Source organism: Sardina pilchardus, chromosome 15 (genome assembly GCF_963854185.1).
Source record: "Sardina pilchardus chromosome 15, fSarPil1.1, whole genome shotgun sequence".
In the NCBI taxonomy this organism is placed as follows: domain Eukaryota; kingdom Metazoa; phylum Chordata; class Actinopteri; order Clupeiformes; family Clupeidae; genus Sardina; species Sardina pilchardus.
In genome coordinates this window covers 9390562-9408292 of record NC_085008.1, presented here as the reverse complement: position 1 = coordinate 9408292, position 17731 = coordinate 9390562, and the positions used below count along the sequence as shown (strand labels likewise).

The 17731-nt window shown below is 48.7% G+C and overlaps 1 protein-coding gene across 4 annotated transcripts in view; it reads left to right on the top strand.

Annotated features, from left to right (window-relative positions):
• psmd1 (proteasome 26S subunit, non-ATPase 1) overlaps positions 1-17094 on the top strand; it is a 42025-nt gene extending 24931 nt beyond the window's left edge. For 2 of the 4 annotated variants that reach the window (XM_062555372.1, XM_062555371.1), the window contains exons 18-25: positions 2721-2837; positions 5179-5281; positions 7774-7943; positions 10553-10645; positions 11592-11684; positions 13019-13195; positions 15577-15744; positions 16891-17094. In XM_062555372.1, coding sequence (XP_062411356.1) covers positions 2721-2837; positions 5179-5281; positions 7774-7943; positions 10553-10645; positions 11592-11684; positions 13019-13195; positions 15577-15723 — 900 coding nt within the window. In that variant the 3' untranslated portion in view covers positions 15724-15744; positions 16891-17094. Of the gene's footprint in view, positions 1-2720; positions 2838-5178; positions 5282-7773; positions 7944-10552; positions 10646-11591; positions 11691-13018; positions 13196-15576; positions 15745-16890 lie in introns of all 4 variants that reach the window. The other 2 variants (XM_062555370.1, XM_062555369.1) reach the window with 1 other exon arrangement.
• Positions 17095-17731: the final 637 nt, after the last annotated feature.

Genomic DNA, 17731 nt, shown 5'->3' with positions numbered 1-17731 from the left:
CTTTTGAGAGGTGCCCACTGATATTTAGGGAAGTGCTTTTTTATCACTGATCTCTGGAAAGGACTGCTACATAAGAGCTATGCTGAATACATCATTTTCAGCACCATTTTACCTCTAGAGCAACAGGGATTGATCTCTTGATGTTGGTGCACTCCCTGAAGTATTTTTTTGTGTTTGTCCTGAACGTTTGCGGTGAACATGTTTTGCATTGTTGCGTTCGTCAAACTCGTGTCCAGTTCCACTTTGCGGAGCACTACCTCCTCAGACTGTTTGCGTTTGTTAGCAAATGTTCGCCAAAAACTCAAGGATAACAGAATACTGTTTGCGAGCGTTCACAAACTCTCACCTATGTTCCTGAACTTGAACGCACCCCAGGAGTGCATTCCAGATGGGTCCCTTGACACCTCACTTGAGAGACTATCTGTGGGAGTTCCACACCAGTGTCGCAGTGTTCTCAGCGAGGCCACACTGTCTCTGCCTGTGCTGCCTCACTGGAAACACCCGCGTGTGCGCACACAGGCATTGTCTGTCTCCTTGGCTGGATGACTTAATGAAGCGCTTGACTCATCTCTGGTGCCACAAACCCAAGCAGAGTCACGGCCCATTTCACCTGGAGCCGACACGTGCCCAACCGTCTCCACAAACTGGACCGGTCTCAGGGTTGTGTGTGTGTGTGTGTGTGTGTCTCTGTCTCTGTCTCTGTCTCTGTGTGTGTGTGTGTGTGTGTGTGTGTGTGTGTGTGAGGGAGAGAGCACTGCCACTGCAACCGTGGATCCCTATGTGGGTCACGCACAGCCTAATGTGCCAGGTTCCATAATTTATACACCTGGGGTTTTGGTTATTTTTATTGCAGGCATATTGCATTCGCCCATGCTGTTCCGAGACATGGAGAAAGTGCAGAGCCAAGCTGTTTGGAAACCCCCCTTTATTTTACCTGCTCTTCAAGTCATTTTGCAAGTGTAAACACCATTTGCCATTGGTCGTGTCTCTCTCTCTCTCTCTCTCTCACTTTCCCTGCAATTTGTCAGGGAAATGGGTCGCCTTTCCGCACGCATGCAAATGTATAGCGACAAGAGAGAGAGGAAATAACTTGTGCCTTTCTCTTTCTAAATCATTTCCGCACCTCCTAAACCTTTGGTTTGCTCTGACGTCGTCTTGCAGCACTGTAAGGCGTGGTGAGGCCTGTGCGGGAGCATGGCATTCTTCAGGGCGCTGCAGAGATTAGTCCTGACGCTCAGTCTCCTCAGTTTAAGCAGACTCTCCAATCAAGCACAGGATGTGGTCAAGGCTCCCTGGCAGGCTCCACTCCCAAAGTCGAAAAATTTCACATCACCTCTGTGCTGGCAAGCCCCAATGCAGCCATTCCATACCGTTTCATTCTTATTATTCTGCTCCTTTTTGCCACTGTATTAAACTGATTCATTAGTCCTGTGGACGGTTTCATCTCCAGACACGGGGATGGAGAGACGTAGTGCTTTCGCACATGCCTTCTGGATGGCAGGTTCGGCCTTGGGGCGAGGGTGGGCTGTGCCCAGAAATCCAATGGAGGAGAACAAATTGGCGTTGAGGTGTTAGCCGTGTAAATTGTTGGACGAGAGAGGTTTGGTTTTGATTTTCCAGTGTTTGCGTCTGGCTCTGGCGTTGGTGTTGACGGGCACTTGGATTGATTTGTGCCACCCATTTCTTGGGCCCAGCGATTTGTGCCACCCATTTCTGTGCCAGCCCCTTGGCGAGGCCTTATTGTTGGGCTTGGTGAGGCCTCTGAAAGAATCGTTACAGAGGGGAGGACCGGTTCCTGCTGAGAGAATCGAGGCTCATACAGTGAGACCGCTGAAGGCAGTCTCCAGCCACTCCTCCAAAATCGCCTGATATATGTATGTGTGGATCCTAGGGAAACCTTTTGAAAGTGAATTTCATCTACCCAGTCTTGCTTATCCAGCAGCAATCATTTCCACTTTCCTTTCCTTTTCTTTTTTCTCTTTCCCTCTCTCTCTCTCTCTTTGCCCCCCCCATCCTCCCTCCCTTCCCTCCGTGCCCTCTGTCTTTTGTGTTGGTCTCCGCACCTCACCTAGACGCCTACTCCAAACACGAGCCCTTCCCGCTGACCAGTCTGCAGGCTTGTTTAGAGCCCCGGCACGTGAAATGGGTCACAGGTGTTGCTGTTGATGAATGTGCATGGGCGTGCACGGCGCAAAATGATAAGTGTGTGGTTTTCAGTCCAAACACCGCAAGGAATGTCTGACGAACCTGCCTGCACGATCACCCACCGCAATAGCGTCTTCGTAGAAGCAGAGAGTTCAACTTAATTTCGCGTTGCCCCAGTTGTGCGATAGCCTCATTTTATTCAGCCGCTGGTGCAGCTAGACACTGCTAATGGTATTGTCTATATGCTTGGCTGTCGCTGTCTGAATTGACTTTGAATTGTCTGAATTGAAACGGCGTTGATGTCTGTAAACATTATGATTGCCAGCTCCTGTTCTCCAGAGGACTCTTTTTTTTCTCAGTCAGAAGAGCAAATCAGTGCTTAACCATAGATGGGGTTTTTACAAATTGCCTTTCGTCATTTCATTCATCATTGATGGGAGTCATAAGAATGGGACTCAATACAATATTGTATTGCCATAATAATAACAACCTCTCCCTAACCACTGCACATAAGGCTAGTCAGTAACTGTACAGCATTTTCTAAAGTATGCATGATTTGTTTTTCCCACACACAGGAAGCCATTAACCTTCTGGAGCCCATGACCAACGACCCCGTGAATTACGTCAGACAGGGAGCCCTCATCGCCTCTGCCCTCATCATGATTCAACAGACTGAGGTCACCTGTCCGAAGGTGAGCGGCATACACAAATACAAGCCTTCTATCCTATACTAGACCGGACACTCATCAAGTGTAGACTCTCCCTCTGGCATACACACTAGCATCTAATTGGCTCACTCTCCTATCAATCAAAGGCTTTAGAACACGGTTGTTCTAGAGTCATTGAGGTGATCTAATAAGGGATGAGCCTCAGGTAGAGCTATCTTTACTGCACCCTTGACACCTGCAGTCCTTCCGTGGTCCAGACAGAAATGGCTAATATTCCTTTCTCTGAAGTGGCAGAGACCGACAATTATAACGATAACCCCTTGGGGATCAATAAAGTATCTATCTATCTATCTATAAAAAAAAGTATTGTTCTTGTTAATATGAATGACTACCTTCACACAAGCTATAACGATAACGACATATTCATAGCGATAGCAATTTTGAGAACGATAAAAAGCTAACAGCCAATCAGAACCCATCGCATTCATTAACACATGGAGAAACGTATCGTTTTGTCAGTGTGGACACTTATCGTTATGGTTATTGTTATCGTTAGCGTTGTAGCTATCGTTCTTGGTGTGAATGCCTCTTAAGGCATGGGTGGATTGTTGTAGTTATCGTTCTTGGTGTGAATGCCTCTTAAGGCATGGGTGGATTGTTATCGTTATCGTTGTAGTTATCGTTCTTGGTGTGAATGCCTCTTAAGGCATGGGTGGATTGTTATCGTTATCGTTGTAGTTATCGTTCTTGGTGTGAATGCCTCTTAAGGCATGGGTGGATTGCTGCAGAGTGGTGTTGGCAGGTCAGGTCGGGACAGCAATCAACACAAGGACCTTCACGTCCCCTCTGTTCACAAACTGCAGCACTGCCCTTTCAGTCTGTCCATACAAACAGGCCACGTGTCACCTTCAATCAATTTGTTATTTACTTGCTTATTTACTCCGTAATGACATGAAGGCTCATCTAGCAGTGATCCATTGCTGCACTCACTGTTTGTTTTTTTTAACCCAGATAGACTGTTAAGCCCTCATTCTGTTATCCACATATCCAGACTTGCACCCTTGGAAATCAGGTTAATGAATAGGGTTTTTTTTTTTTTTAAGCGTTTAACGACACCACATGCTCCACCCATTAGCTGCCATGTTCCAGTGTGGTGACGGGCGGTGGTAGCGGTTGCATTAGCACAGTGGAGGTGCCTCTCCGCCGTGTTGCTCTGCGCCGTGCTCTGTATGCATCGGCGTGTCGGCGCGCTGATGAAAGCCATTAAGCTAGCAGACAGGGAGGTCAGGCACGATCAGCGGAACAATGAAATGCATTAGGGCCGTGATTGCTCCTCAAAATGGCTCAGCAGTGGCGCAGTGTTTGGGGAGAGCTGAACTTCATCCCTGAGTCACCCCCAATTTAAAACTCCTCTGCAGAATTTAGCTCCACACGAGAAGGAGAGGGAATGAGGTGTGTGTGTGTGTGTGTGTGTGTGTGTGTGTGTGTGTGTGTGTGTGTGTGTGTGTGTGTGTGTGTGTGTGTGTGTGTGTGTGTGTGTGTGTGTGTGTGTGTGTGTGTGTGTGTGTGTGTGTGTGTGTGTGTGTGTGTGTGTGTGTGTGTGTGTCCGAGTGTCCGATGAAGGGAGAGTGAGACGGTGAGAAGAAGTTGAAAGCAGATAACTGAATGAGCTTGATGAAGTTGCAACCAGAAGGGAGGGAGATGGGTTGGGGGCGAGTTTAGAGAGAATAAGTTGGAAAGCAAAGCCATAACAGAGAGGTGGAGTTGAAATGGAGAGGATGGTGTATTGGCTAGTCAAGTGGGAGCAGTTAAAACTCTCATTTACTATGTATGCATTGGGCTGAATGGTGAATATCTGAAAATGGATTGTACAAAGAGCTGGCAGTTCTTGAAGGTCGTTCCAGAGATCAATCTGAAATGGGGAAAAGGCAACAGCCTGTCATAGAACACAGCAGCTTCCATCTGCCTGATGTAGAGAGAGCAAGTGCAGAAGGCCTCAGACCAGCTGCAACAAACAGCAGACTTCTCATGTTCCTCTGCCAAGCACAACACTGCATGAACGCCGCCTCAGTGTTCAGTGATTTAGTGATCAAAACGGACACAAAGGCAAAAAACAGTTTTAATTTTCTCTTTATAATAATAATAAAAAAAAGAAGACAGGAAATGTTTTAAGCTTGAAACCAACTTTGTGTTGGGGTTTTTTGTGTGTGTATGTGTGTGTTTTTGTTGAAAAGCAATTTTCAAAGTTTTCGATGCCATTTCCACTCTGTCTGGAGAATTATACTAATCATTTACTTGACGCCTATGAACTAGAGGGGAAAAGAGCATGATTGCCTGACCAGACTTTGATTCTCTCCTCCACCAGGTCGCCCAGTTCAGGCAGCTGTACTCAAAGGTCATCAACGACAAACACGATGACGTGATGGCCAAGTTCGGGGCCATCTTGGCCCAGGGCATCCTGGATGCAGGTGAGCATTCCTGCTTTGCTGTTTTCTCGTTCCCTCTGTTGAGTTCCTAGTTCCAACAGATATGGAGTGAGCCCCAAGGTGTCTCACTGCATTAGCTAGTGTGACGATAGCCACGTTGCTCAACCTCTCCACCCCCCTTGCTTTGTGTGTTTGCGTGCGTATATACAATGTGCATGTGTGTGTTTATCCTTTTTATGTGTGTGTGTGTGTTTATACACGTGTGTATGTGCGCGTGTGTGTGTGTGTGTGAGGTCCCACTGCGAGCTGCAGATCGTCACTTTTGAGAGTTGGACGCGAGCGCAGATGTGTGTACACATACCCCGAATGCAAGCGTGTGGCGGGACACGCTCACTAATGCTAACAGTGGGCTTTGTGTGTGAGCCCCAGAGAAAGAGCAGGGCTGGCGTCGGGCGGCTCCAAAAGGACTGTGTGGAGAAGCCTGCCCAAATCCGCGGCCAGGTGCTGTGCCGGACACATCCGAGCAGCTTCAGAGAGGGCGCTGGGGACGGCAGGGTCGGCAGGGTCGGCCACATCAGCGAAAGACTTTGACTAACTTTTGTTGCGCTGATTCATTAGATTAGTTTGAGTCCTATTGGTCTTTTAACTTTACTTGTGTGTATGTGTGCGTGCGCACAGATTTTTACAATGAACTGTTGTATTCCTTTGGATTTGGTGAGGTGAGGTTTGTGTTATGGTCTGATGGTCTTTGTGTGTTAGACACAGAGATGAGGGGTATGTGTGTGTGTGTGTGTGTGTGTTATTGCGAGGAGTGAGTATGAGATTGGGTAGCGGGCTGTAGATGGCTTGGCAGGCCCTCTCTTGGCTCCTCTGCAGTAGCCGAGCAACCCCCCCTAATGCCCGCCATGCATCACTGTCATGGCGACAGCAGGCAGGCCGGAACAGGCTCCTACTCTGGGCAGATGAGATCTCTGAGGGATCAGCTCTCTGAGATCAGTACACAGAGCTCTTATTCACACAAACATACACACACACACTCTCTCTTATCCCACTCAACAGCATATACGGGTGAAAAACATCCCCAAGCTTGGGCCCCAGCATAAATGTCATTCCCTGACATGTATGCGCACACACACCCACCTCCTACTCAGACGAGATGGAGGGATAGTTTTGTTTCTCAAGTCGCCCGTCGTCTGTTTATGCTACGTGCCCCTTGTCTCAGGTGCTCCGCTCTCCCTCCCCTCCTCCTCCCCCTTCCTCCTGCCCTCCATATCTCTTTCGCTTTCTGTTGCCTTTCATCCACGGGCCAAAATGATCCCCTATCGGCGTCCACAAAGGGCCAGTTTCATATTTAGATCGGTGCCCTCACCTCCTCCTGACCAGCTGGCAACTGCCCTTTTGTCTCTCATCAACACCTCCGTCGGCGTGTCTGTCCGTCTGGGCATGTGCGGCGATCTGTCCGGCGCTCCTGATGAATGCGGCTGTTTTAAATCGGCCGCTCAGGAATTTCCTCACAGGGCCTGGCTCGCTCGAGTCTGCCTCGCCGCTCACAAGGGGGACGTTTGGAAATGAGGGCTTTGGCGGCGACTCTTCGCCTCGCAGCTCGAGTGTTGTTGTTGTTGTTATGCGTTCTTCTGTCATCTATGAGGTCAAGATATTAGGGAGTTGCCAGTCGGCAGTCAAAATAAGGGATTGGATGACCTGCGGGTCGTCGTGGCGATAAGCGACAACAGAAACCAATATGGGGGGAAGGCGAGCGGGAGCAGAGAAATGTGAAAAATCTGTGTTTCGGAGACAGGGGGAGTAGGTGTGCTATTGTTTGTTGAATCTGAACAACTCCCTTCTGTCCAGCCTTAAGTCTCCCTTTCATCAAAGGGATGGCGGGCTCTTGCCTCTCTCCCCAGTGGCCTGTGAACTATCCACCAGATATGCTCCAAAAAAAGAAGAGATGAGCCCTTGCTCTGCCCTTCCGCTATCCTCCACCCCTCTCCTCCCCTCCTCTCCACCTCTTTCCTTCCTCCTCTCATTACCTTCTTTTTCTCTGCCCCTGCGCTCTTTATCTTTTCTTTTCCTCTATCTCTCCCCCTCTCTCTCACCCTCCCCAAGGGAGAGGAAGGGCTATTATTTCAGCGGTCCACCCTATCTCTGCACCCTGACCCCCACGTCACAGCTTAATTATGGCCGGACTCTGCACTGTGTCCTCTGCCATCAGACCTCCCCCACATCCCCCTCGGCCATCTCTGCATTGTTTTAATCAAGACCCAGCCTCCAGTAATTGACTTTAATGCCATTAATATCTGGGATGACGAATAGAACATTCCTGAAGGCCTTTGTGTGTGATATGCAATTAGAGCGCTCAAGGAAGGGCGACCAAGATGATGAAGGGGCCTGAAAAAACAAGGGAAGGTGGTGTCTCTCTTCCTGAGTCTAATGGCTGTTGTGACGTTGTCTTTCAATCCCTCCTCTGTCAATCTCTCTCTCCCTCCCTCTCTCTCTTTCTCGCTCTCTCTCTCCCTCCGCTTCTCCTTCCGTAGGTGGTCGCAACATGTCCATTTCGCTGCAGTCACGCACAGGTCACACACACATGCCATCTGTGGTGGGGCTGCTGGTCTTCACTCAGTTCTGGTTCTGGTTCCCGCTCTCCCACTTCCTGTCGCTGGCCTTCACCCCCACCGCCATCATCGGCCTCAACAAGGACCTGAAGGTAAACAGAGCAGCACCACTACAGCTCACCAGCCTGCTCGGCACACGCTAGTCAGCTTCATCAGCCATGTGTTTATGCAGGGGGAGAGAACCAGTGAGTCCAACTGTTAGAAAAAGCACTCCAGGTAGTTTCTAATTAGCTGGTTCAAACAGGCAAGATTCAAATTGCACTTCATTTAATTGTATTAATGTAAGAAACAAAAGGAAAATGGCAGACGTGAACCAATAGCTCCAATAGAACTCGAGTAACTGTTATTGGCCTGCCAAAATTTTTACAGTAGAGCGTCTCTGTAGCACACATACATAGACACACAAACTAATAAGACTGCAGCCCTGCTGCGTCAGTAATCCTCGTGCCTGTCTGCTTCTGTAATGGGAGGGGAGGTGACATTGGAAACCAGTCATGCGGCCAGCTGTAACTAAAGGCCCTTGACACACACGGGCGCTGGGCAGTTCCGTGCGCAGAACTGTCATTGTCCGAGGTTCGGCTTGGTTATGATGGACTAACGCTAATCCGGGCCAGCCCAGTAAGGAGCCGCCACAGTAATCCAGACCCTCCAGTCCACCTCCCCATCCCCACTCCTCACCCCCCCGGGCAGAGTGCCAAAGCCTCAGTGTTAGCCACCACTGTGGGGAGAGGGAGATCAATGTCTCATACCACAGACCTAATGAAATGGGGTCCTCTCCTCGCCATTCACAAACAATAGTCTTGCACACAGCACACACACACACACACTGAAGCACCTGCTGCAGCCCCCGCTGAGTGCCAACTGAGGTGTTTTTTTTTAAAGACGGGCAGCCTTGGCCAGTGCCTGCCCTCGGAGCTGTGCCATGTGCCAGCGGGCTCCTCTGCTGGCCGGCACAGACAGATGGTTTGGCTGCAGCGCGTCCTTCCTTTCCTTCGTCTCTCGTGTCTGCACTGCCAGTCATGTCTTTCATGGCATTTGCTCAATGTCCTGCTTCCTCCAGATGTTTGAGAAGAAGCAGTCCAGATCATTTGGCCACGTCCAAATTGTCATCTTTTCTCTGAAACTTACTGGATGTAATAATGATCATCATAAAACGGAAAATAAAAAGGGAATTTGTTATATATATATATATATATATATATATACTGTACTGTATGTGTCTAATGTGTGAAGAACTACAGGCCTCCCTTCTTCCTTTCTTGTCAACGATTTTGGAGAAAGTGGTATTCAAGCAAGTATGTGACTTCCTTTATTAGAATAACCTACTAGACCCTATGCAATTTGGTTTCAATAGTCGTCACTCTACTGAAACTGCTCTTCTGTCTGTGACTGAAGCATTGAGAGTAACTAAGTCCTCTGCTCAGTCATCAGTATTAATTCTGCTAGATTTATCTGCAGCCTTTGATACTGTTAACCACGGCATTCTCCTTTCTACACTATCTACACTGCGAATTTGTGAGAAAGCTTTTGAGCTATTATTTTGGCGTGTCTTGGCAGGGACAGGTATCAAAGTCTCATGACTTCACCACAGGTGTTCCTCAGGGATCAGTAATAGGGCCCCCTGCTTTTCTCTTCTCACCTAAGGAAGTGGTGTCAGACCATTTGCTCCCATGGATTTGACTATCATTACTATGCGGATGACCCTCAACTTGTCGATCTTTCCCACCTGAGAACTCGTTTACCATCAGATGTATGTGTGCCTTAAGGATATTTCAGTCTGGATGATACTGTAGATCGGCACCTTCACCTTAACCTCTCAAAGAGCTTTTGGTGTTTCCAGCTAAAACGACTATTCCCCAACAGATTAACATCCAGTTTGACTTCTTCACTGACCCCAACTAGATAGAGGCAGTTCGGCACGTAACTTGGATGTCAATTGCAAATCTTGTCGTTTTATCCTTTACAACATTAGGAAGGTCAGACCTTATCTGACTCAAGATGCCACACAACTTCTTGTGCAAGCCATGGTTATATCCAAGCTGGACTATTGTAATTCACCGTTAGCTGGCCTACCTGCTCATGTAGTAAGATCGTTACAAATGATTCAGAATGCCGCAGGATGCCTGGTGAATCAGCCAAAGAGGACACATGTAACTCCTCTCCTAGTTACTCTCCACTGGCTCTCTGTAGTGGCCAGAATTACATTCAAATCTCTCACTTTGGCCTGTAGGACACTGGATCTGTTCCCTGCTGTCTTAATTCAATGACGAAGATGTATATCTCCAACTGCCCACTATGGTCCACTAATGTTCGGTCAAATTTGGTGGAATGAGTTGTTCAGTGCTCTCCGATCCTGTGATAGTTATGGGTCTTTCAAGATGCACTTAGTTTATTAAGCGTTTCTTATGCGCCATGGTTTGTATATTACAGTATTTAGTTATTTTCATTAGGCAATTGATTGGATTGACATTGTGGTTCATCATTGCTATTCTCCTTAATGTAGTATTACCAACTTTTGAATTATTTACCGTTTAATTCATTTATTGTAATTGTTGTAATTTGTTTATTGTGTGTGTTGTTTTGGGTTGCTTATCAATATATTTGTTTTGACAAATCCCCATACGTATGCTGTGAAAGGAATTGAGGAGTTGGTTGCCAACTCTAATCTAACACCTCTATCTTGTGTTTCCCTCTCTTGCAGATGCCCAAGGTGCAGTACAGGTCCAACTGCAAGCCCTCCACATTCGCCTACCCACCCGCGCTGGAGGTGCCTAAGGAGAAAGAGAAGGAGAAGGTGAGGCCCAGAGAGCAATCACATCCACATCATCTACAGTCTCACCCCACCCGTTCCTGGAGACAGTTCTCCTGTATCGGAATGTTGTTTTTCCCCTGGAAAATGCCGGCCAAACTTTCCCACCACGAAAATAGGGCGATCTACAGTAATTCAAATAAACGGTGGATTTATTGTGAAACGGGCTGACGATCATGACTCACCTGTTTACCAACGCGTGAGCTTTAGACTTGTTGTGAGAGTGGCTGTTGAAAAAGCCCCTCTCACAGGTGGAATCTCATAGTAAACACAGTGATGTGACTCAGAGACATCAAACGGGGCTGACGCTCGAAATATCTTAATAAAAACACTAAATGTTGCTCAATCCCACAGCAGGATTTACGGCAATGACAAGAAGCTGCGATTACTGAAAACACGATTTAAATTAAGAATGTCAAAATTAGAAACCGCTGCTATTTAGACACACACGTACTCACTCAACCCTCCACACACACACACACACACACATACACTCTCCCAGACGAGCCCATTTAAAAAGGATATGCTCTTTTGTGATCAGCAAATAGCAGGGCTTTTATTTCCAGCAGGTGTTTGGCAGATCGAGGGCCTCGGCCGCTGCCGCACTGTCAGCCCACCTTGATGAGGGCGCGAGGGCTTTTTTGTGCGGGCCAGCTGCTCCGAGCATGGCGCCAGCGCCGCCCTGAGCGCCCATTTAGCCCCGTCTCCCGCTGGCACCGCGTGCCCTGGGAAAGGCGCACATACGTGCACTCCCGCCATAAACTCCCCAGCGGGACCGCCGCATACGACGGGCATCATCAGGAGGATTTATGTGGCCTTCAGTCTCTCCCGACGTCTCCTTTCTAACTCTTAACTCTCTCTCTTTCTTTCTCTCTCTCTCTCTCTCTCTCTCTCTCTCTCTCTCTCCCCCCCCCCCATCTCTATCGGCCAGGTCTCCACCGCTGTTCTCTCCATCACTGCCAAGGCCAAGAAGAAGGAGAAGGAAAAGGAGAAGAAGGAGAAGGAGGAGGAGAAGATGGAAGTGGTGAGTGTGAGTATATATATGTGTGTGTGTGTGTGTGTGTGTGTGTATGTGTGTGTCCAGGCTCTGCCTATAAGCACACACGGAAGCTGGACTCCTGCTGTTTGTCATGCAGTGTGCTAATGAGACCTTTGTGAAGTGGAGAGCCCAGACATGCATCCCGCAAGCTCCAGAGTGTGTGTGTGTGTGTGTGTGTGTGTGTGTGTGTGTGTGTTGTGTGTGAGGGGTAGTGAACTTAGCCCTGTGTGCTGTATGGGGATGGGGCCATGGAGGTGGGGTAGGACTTTGAGGGCCCTTTGAGGAAGGGGCCGAGGAACAGGATTTAATGTGTTAATAGTTTGCAGGCTCCTCATGTTCTTTCAGCCTCAGTTACGAGGCTGCAGGGAGCACTACAGCTTCCTCTTTTCTTTCTTTCTTTCTTTCTTTCTTTCTTTCTCTTTCTTTCTTTCTTTTTTTCTCTCTCTTTCTTTCTCTCTCTCTCTCGGTCCCTACTTCTCATCTTCTCTTCACTCTTGCTCAATCCTTCCCTCTCTTTCTTTTACAACATTCTTTCTGTATTTCACCCCTCTCTCGATCAATCCCTCCCACTCTGTCGTATACCAGTAGTTCAACCATGAAGGCCCAGTTAAAGAGGAATATTACCACAGGCCCTCTCAAGTGCTGTCGACTCTATTACATTTTAATGTCAATTTGGGCTTTCATTGCCTTGGTCCTCACCAAAGGCAAGACTTTCCAGAATCTCTCCTCCAAGAGAAGCTGTGTGTGTGTGTGCGTGTTATGGAACGGAACTGAGCCGTTGAGGCGCGGGTGATGTCAGTGGGTGAAATTGAGTCCCTAACCCACACACACACACACACACACACACACACACACACACACGCACACTTGGCTGGGGCTTATCGCCTGGCCAGAGATTTATAGCAGTGGGTCCACACAACACCGGCATGGACCTGCTCGCAAAGACAGGCCTAATCCGCTGGACAAATAGATATTTATTCAACCTTTTACTCAGCAGTCAAACACCACACACTCACATACACACACACGTTGCTGTCTAGCACGGCCCACTGGTATAGCATGGCTTTTCACCTCCCACTATAGCACTAGATTCTCAGAGATATGGACTCTATAAAAGCAAAATTAGACAAGAATATTTTGAATGCTGCCTTGTAGAAGCTAACAATTATGACTTTTATGGGTCCTTCGATAATGACTGCACCAGTTCATTCAGACAGTCTAACTCAGAAATCTATCAATCAGTGGCACAGTGAAGGCCTGGTACGGACGAGTAATCGTCCTCTCGTCATGTTTACATTCTCAACATTTTGTCTGCACAGGAGACGGACGGAGACAAAGAAAAGAAGGATGAGGAAAAGGAGAAGGAGAAGGAGAAAGAGAAGAAGAAGGAGCCCGAGCCCAACTTCCAGCTGCTGGAGAACCCAGCCCGAGTGATGCCCGCCCAGCTCAAAGTGCTGGCCATGCCCGAGACCTGCCGCTACCAGCCCTTCAAGCCCGTGAGTGCCCCCTCCTCCTCTTCTGTTGTTGGTGATTAACACTGCCGTAAACAATGCTAATGCTAGCGTCCTTGCTAATTTGTTTCCTATCAGTAAATGGTCAGGATGCTTACATTTTCAGTTGCTAATTACCCACAGCCTGTTTTGGTCAGAATATCCATTTGTCATGGCCATTATCACAAAGCGGTTAACTAAAACATCTCGACAGCACTTGTACAGCGCAGCAGTTTTCATCGGTTAGCATAGTGTGCCTGGCTGGCTAGTCACATGTTTGTGTCCTCCTGTGGTCACCTTGATCAGCAACAGCAAACACCTGGTTCTGCTGAAGGGCTTTCTAATTATCTGCTGAGCTGAGAGCGTGACTGGGGGGGAAGATCAGACTTCTACGTGTAGTAGCGTGTCTATTCCACAGGGATGGAAAACTGGATAGAGAGAAAAAAACATGGATACTGTGAGAGAGAAGCAACTGGTGGTGATGGTAAAGGTGGTAGTGACTGGTGATTAGGGATGGATGCTAAAGATGGCCTAGTGCCAGAACACAGTCAAGTATGTTGGAAGATTTTCTGTTACTGTTCTGTTTGCATCTGAACATTTCCATTAGGGGACGAGCACTTCATCTTTTTTTTTTTTTTTAAGCTTATTTTTTGGGCTTTTTGTGCCTTTTATTTGGACAGGACAGTAGAGAGAATGACAGGAAGTGAGTGGGAGAGAGTCGGGGTGGGATCTGGAAAGGACCACGGGGCGGGAATCGAACCCGGGTCGCCAGCGTACGGTGCAGGTGCCCCAGCCAGTTGCGCCACTGCCGGGGCCGAGCACTTCATCTTTACAACAAACAAAAGAAGGCGCGTTGGTGACGGCAGAGCTTTAGCTGAAGCAATATCACTAGAGACCCATCCGCACAGTGGCCGATTGTCCCTAGGAGCCAATTTAGTGTTTATGTGTATTTAGTTAATTTCCCTTAGCCAGGCTGTGTGTGTGCGTGTCAGTGAGGCGACCCAGCATGAACCCAGAGCCCCCTCCTCTCCTAATGTGATTAGCAGCGGTGAAAAAAAAGCATCTTTGGCTTTGTGTCGTCTCTCGGCCGCGTGCCCGCGCTTAAATGCTCCCCATTTCCCTTCAGTAAATAAATTCAGCTTTAGCATTGCCCACTCTGGAACACAACCAGACCCCCTTTTTGGAGAGGAGGACGACCGTCCACTCGAACGTCCAGATAAACATGGCCAAGTGTGTAACCATAGCCACGCAGCCACTCTGGAGAGGTCAGTGTGTGTGTGTGTGTTTGTGTGTGTGTTAAAGGAGCCCATTAGCTTAGCTCAGCCTCAAAGCACTGTCCTTTTTTAAGGGGCTTCTTCATTCCCGACGACTTACGCCGGGAAACTGTTGGCTGCCAATGCTGATCTGCAATCCGGGCGGTTTTTGGAGAACTTGACCCGGCGTGTTTACCGCCGCTGACAGATGACCGTATTGACGAGTGTGTTGCCGTTGCTCCCAACAGTGTAACCGTTGGCTCGAGCTCAGTGTTCCTCCATGCTTTATGGGAGTGCGTGGTCTGTTGGCCGGAGAGAGGCGTTCGTCTAAACACTCGGAGGTGTGCGCCGATGGCTGTGATGGGGGAGGCGTGATGGACGACGTGGCGTGGCTTTGAAAAGCGAGCGCCTGATGAAAGCCACGGGGCGGGCGGGGAACGGTCAGCGCCGGACCGAGCGATGCCGTTTGTGCGTGTGCCAGGGCACAGGCCCATCCTGCCCCTCCCGCCACCCGGCAGCGGAGCCAGCGCTCCCGGCCCCCTCGGTTCTCTGACCCCCGGCCGTCTCCTGCCCACGCAGCAGGGGTCAGGGGCCAAGGACGGGGCAGGGCTCCCGCTCAGGTCATCTGCTGCCGGACCGCTTCCGCACGCCGGTCCCCACGGGCGGGTTGTCTGTCTGCTCGTGATGAGTGATGGCAGTGAAAATGATCAAGGGCCTCTAGCGCTGTCCACACTGCAAGGTCAGCAGAGCTATTGGACGAGCGGTCAGAAATATACCAGGAGTGTGTGTGCTGTTTTTAATTAAAGTGGAAAGATTCCCACGAACACGCTGACGGCTGTTAGAGACTGTAAGCACGCCACACCGAGCTCAAAGGGACTTAGATGATCTCCCAGCGATAATCCAAGCCTTCCGACAGTAGTCTCTGACCGTTAATGTGGATTTGCTCCCCGAAACATGATTACTCACTTTGTCAGTATGTTTGGTTTAAGTTGAATCTAGCCAACATGCCTTGAATGGAGATGCTAACGGTGGAGGGTGGAGACACGGAAATTGGACAGATGTTTGTGGTGGTGTCCAGTTGTTGCTTGTCTGGTCCGGTCTTGGCTCTAACAGACTTGTTTTCTTCCCTCTCAGTTGCACACGGGCGGCATCATCATCCTGAAAGACACCAGTGAGGAAGAGGAGGAGCTGGTGGAGCCCGTCTCTGCCCACGGCCCCAAGATCGAGGAGGAAGAGCAGGAGCCCGAGGCCCCCGAACCCTTTGAGTACATCGATGAGTGAGCACGCTCTCCACTCTCAAAGGTACACACACCTGCCTTCACACTCTCACCCCATAGAACAAACTGTTTTGGGAACATGCCATTAGTTTGGGAACTCCATGTCCCACAATCCATCTAAAAGCCCTTTACTCGAGCGGCCAAAATTCCTGATTTAATGTAAGTGCTGGCTCTCGGAGCAGGACTTGTCAGCCACACACGCACATCTCAAAGTGTACGGTGTTTAGGCCTCAGACATATGGCACGCAGAGTTTTAAAGTATGACACATTTTCTGCCTTTCCCCAGCATATTCGTTTTCGTGTCCTTTTCCTCTGCCTTGCCACTTATGGCAGTGAATCCCTTCCAGCTGCCTGCGTGTGCCCTTAGATGGAGAATAGATAGCATTAGCGGAAGCTAGCGCTCCTTTGTGCTGCTCCGCTCCGGCAGAACAAGGCCAAACACCCCCCCCCCCCCCCCCATGCCAGTGGAATGTAAGCAATGTCAGGCAATGCTAATCGCTCTGAACTTTTCCACGTAGCGCTATAGGCCTTCATTAGCGCGGTGGCTCTCCGCGGCCCATGATATAGGACACGGCAGCGGCAGGCGTCCTCCCTGGAATCTCTGTACACTGTAACCGTCTCGCTGAGGAGAGATCTCTAAACACCAGGACAGATCCATATGATGTGGGACTTATTTGATCAAAGGCGTGTATGTTGGGGTGCAGTAGTGGCCGACACTGTGTAGTATATTTGGCCAGTGAATTTCCAGTGTATCCCAGCTTGTTCTCCAACACGTTCCTAGCGAGAAGTCCAAAACATTGCCAGCAGGTGATGAGTGAATTTAAATATCCGGAATATTTCCTGTTGTGTATATTGCCGTAATCCCCCTCCCCTCCTCCACACCAGTCATCCTACCCCAGAATAGCTCCTTAAAATTCCTGTCTTTGTACTCCTAAAAGCCAACGTGCTTATTCTCTTGTTCTCTCTCCCTCCCACTCTCTTTCTCTCTCTGACATATACACACTTTCTCTCTCTCTCTCTTTCTCTCTCTCTCTCTCTCTCTCTCTCTCTCTCTCTCTCTCTCTCTCTCTCTCTCTCTCTCTCTCTGCGTGTGGCTTGTAACAAAGCTGTTGTGGTTGTGCTGATGATTATGGGTGCTGCCAGTAATAGATGTTTCTCTGCTCTCTCACAGGTGGCGTTTGAATTCACAGCGGACCCCTAGCATGAACCTTTCAAAGCACCGCACCCCACCCCACCCCACCCTCGCCCATCTCCATGCTCTTTTTACATGTTATTTTCTCTACCTGGCCTCAACCGAATAGGGAGGTTTTAACGTTATCTTGTTTAATGGTTTCATTTTCTGTCAGTACGAGAAATAAAATATATCTTGGACAAACCAAGGCTCTGTGTGTGCTTATTCGCAAATACAGATTTGATCCCTGTGCGGTAGTATCAACAATGCCCAAAATTGCTTGGGTTTCCAAACGTGAAAGTGTCAGCTGATCATATCTGCCTTTACTGGGTCTCCTAGTAAATCAGTGACTTGTCATCTGTGTGTTCATTACAAATACAGTAGTTATGATAACTTGCAAATAAAATTACATGATGGATTGAAGTCATAATTGGCAGACGGTTCGTTTAGACACAACGGAGAAATGTCTGGCACCCCTTCTGTGCCCTGTGCGTGTAGAGAGCTGTGTGTTTGTAATTAGCTGTCCCTGGTGTTAATTTAATCCAAACACAGCCTTTGTATAATTAGCATCGGCCTCTTTATGGTTCCTAGAATGCTCATGGAACAACGCAAATGACAAAACTCGTGCCATGGCACGGTACTAATCACATTTGTTTGCTGAAGTGGAGTCCTACTAAGACCAGATTAAAAAGCCAGCTTTTATTAAGCAGGCAAGCTATTCATTAGCCTGTTGTCGTCCCCCCCCCCCCATTATACATTAGAAACTCTGATTAAGTTGATTAGCCCGAGGAATAAGTCATGCCAGTAAAGAGCACATTTAACCTGGAACAAGCAGAAGTTC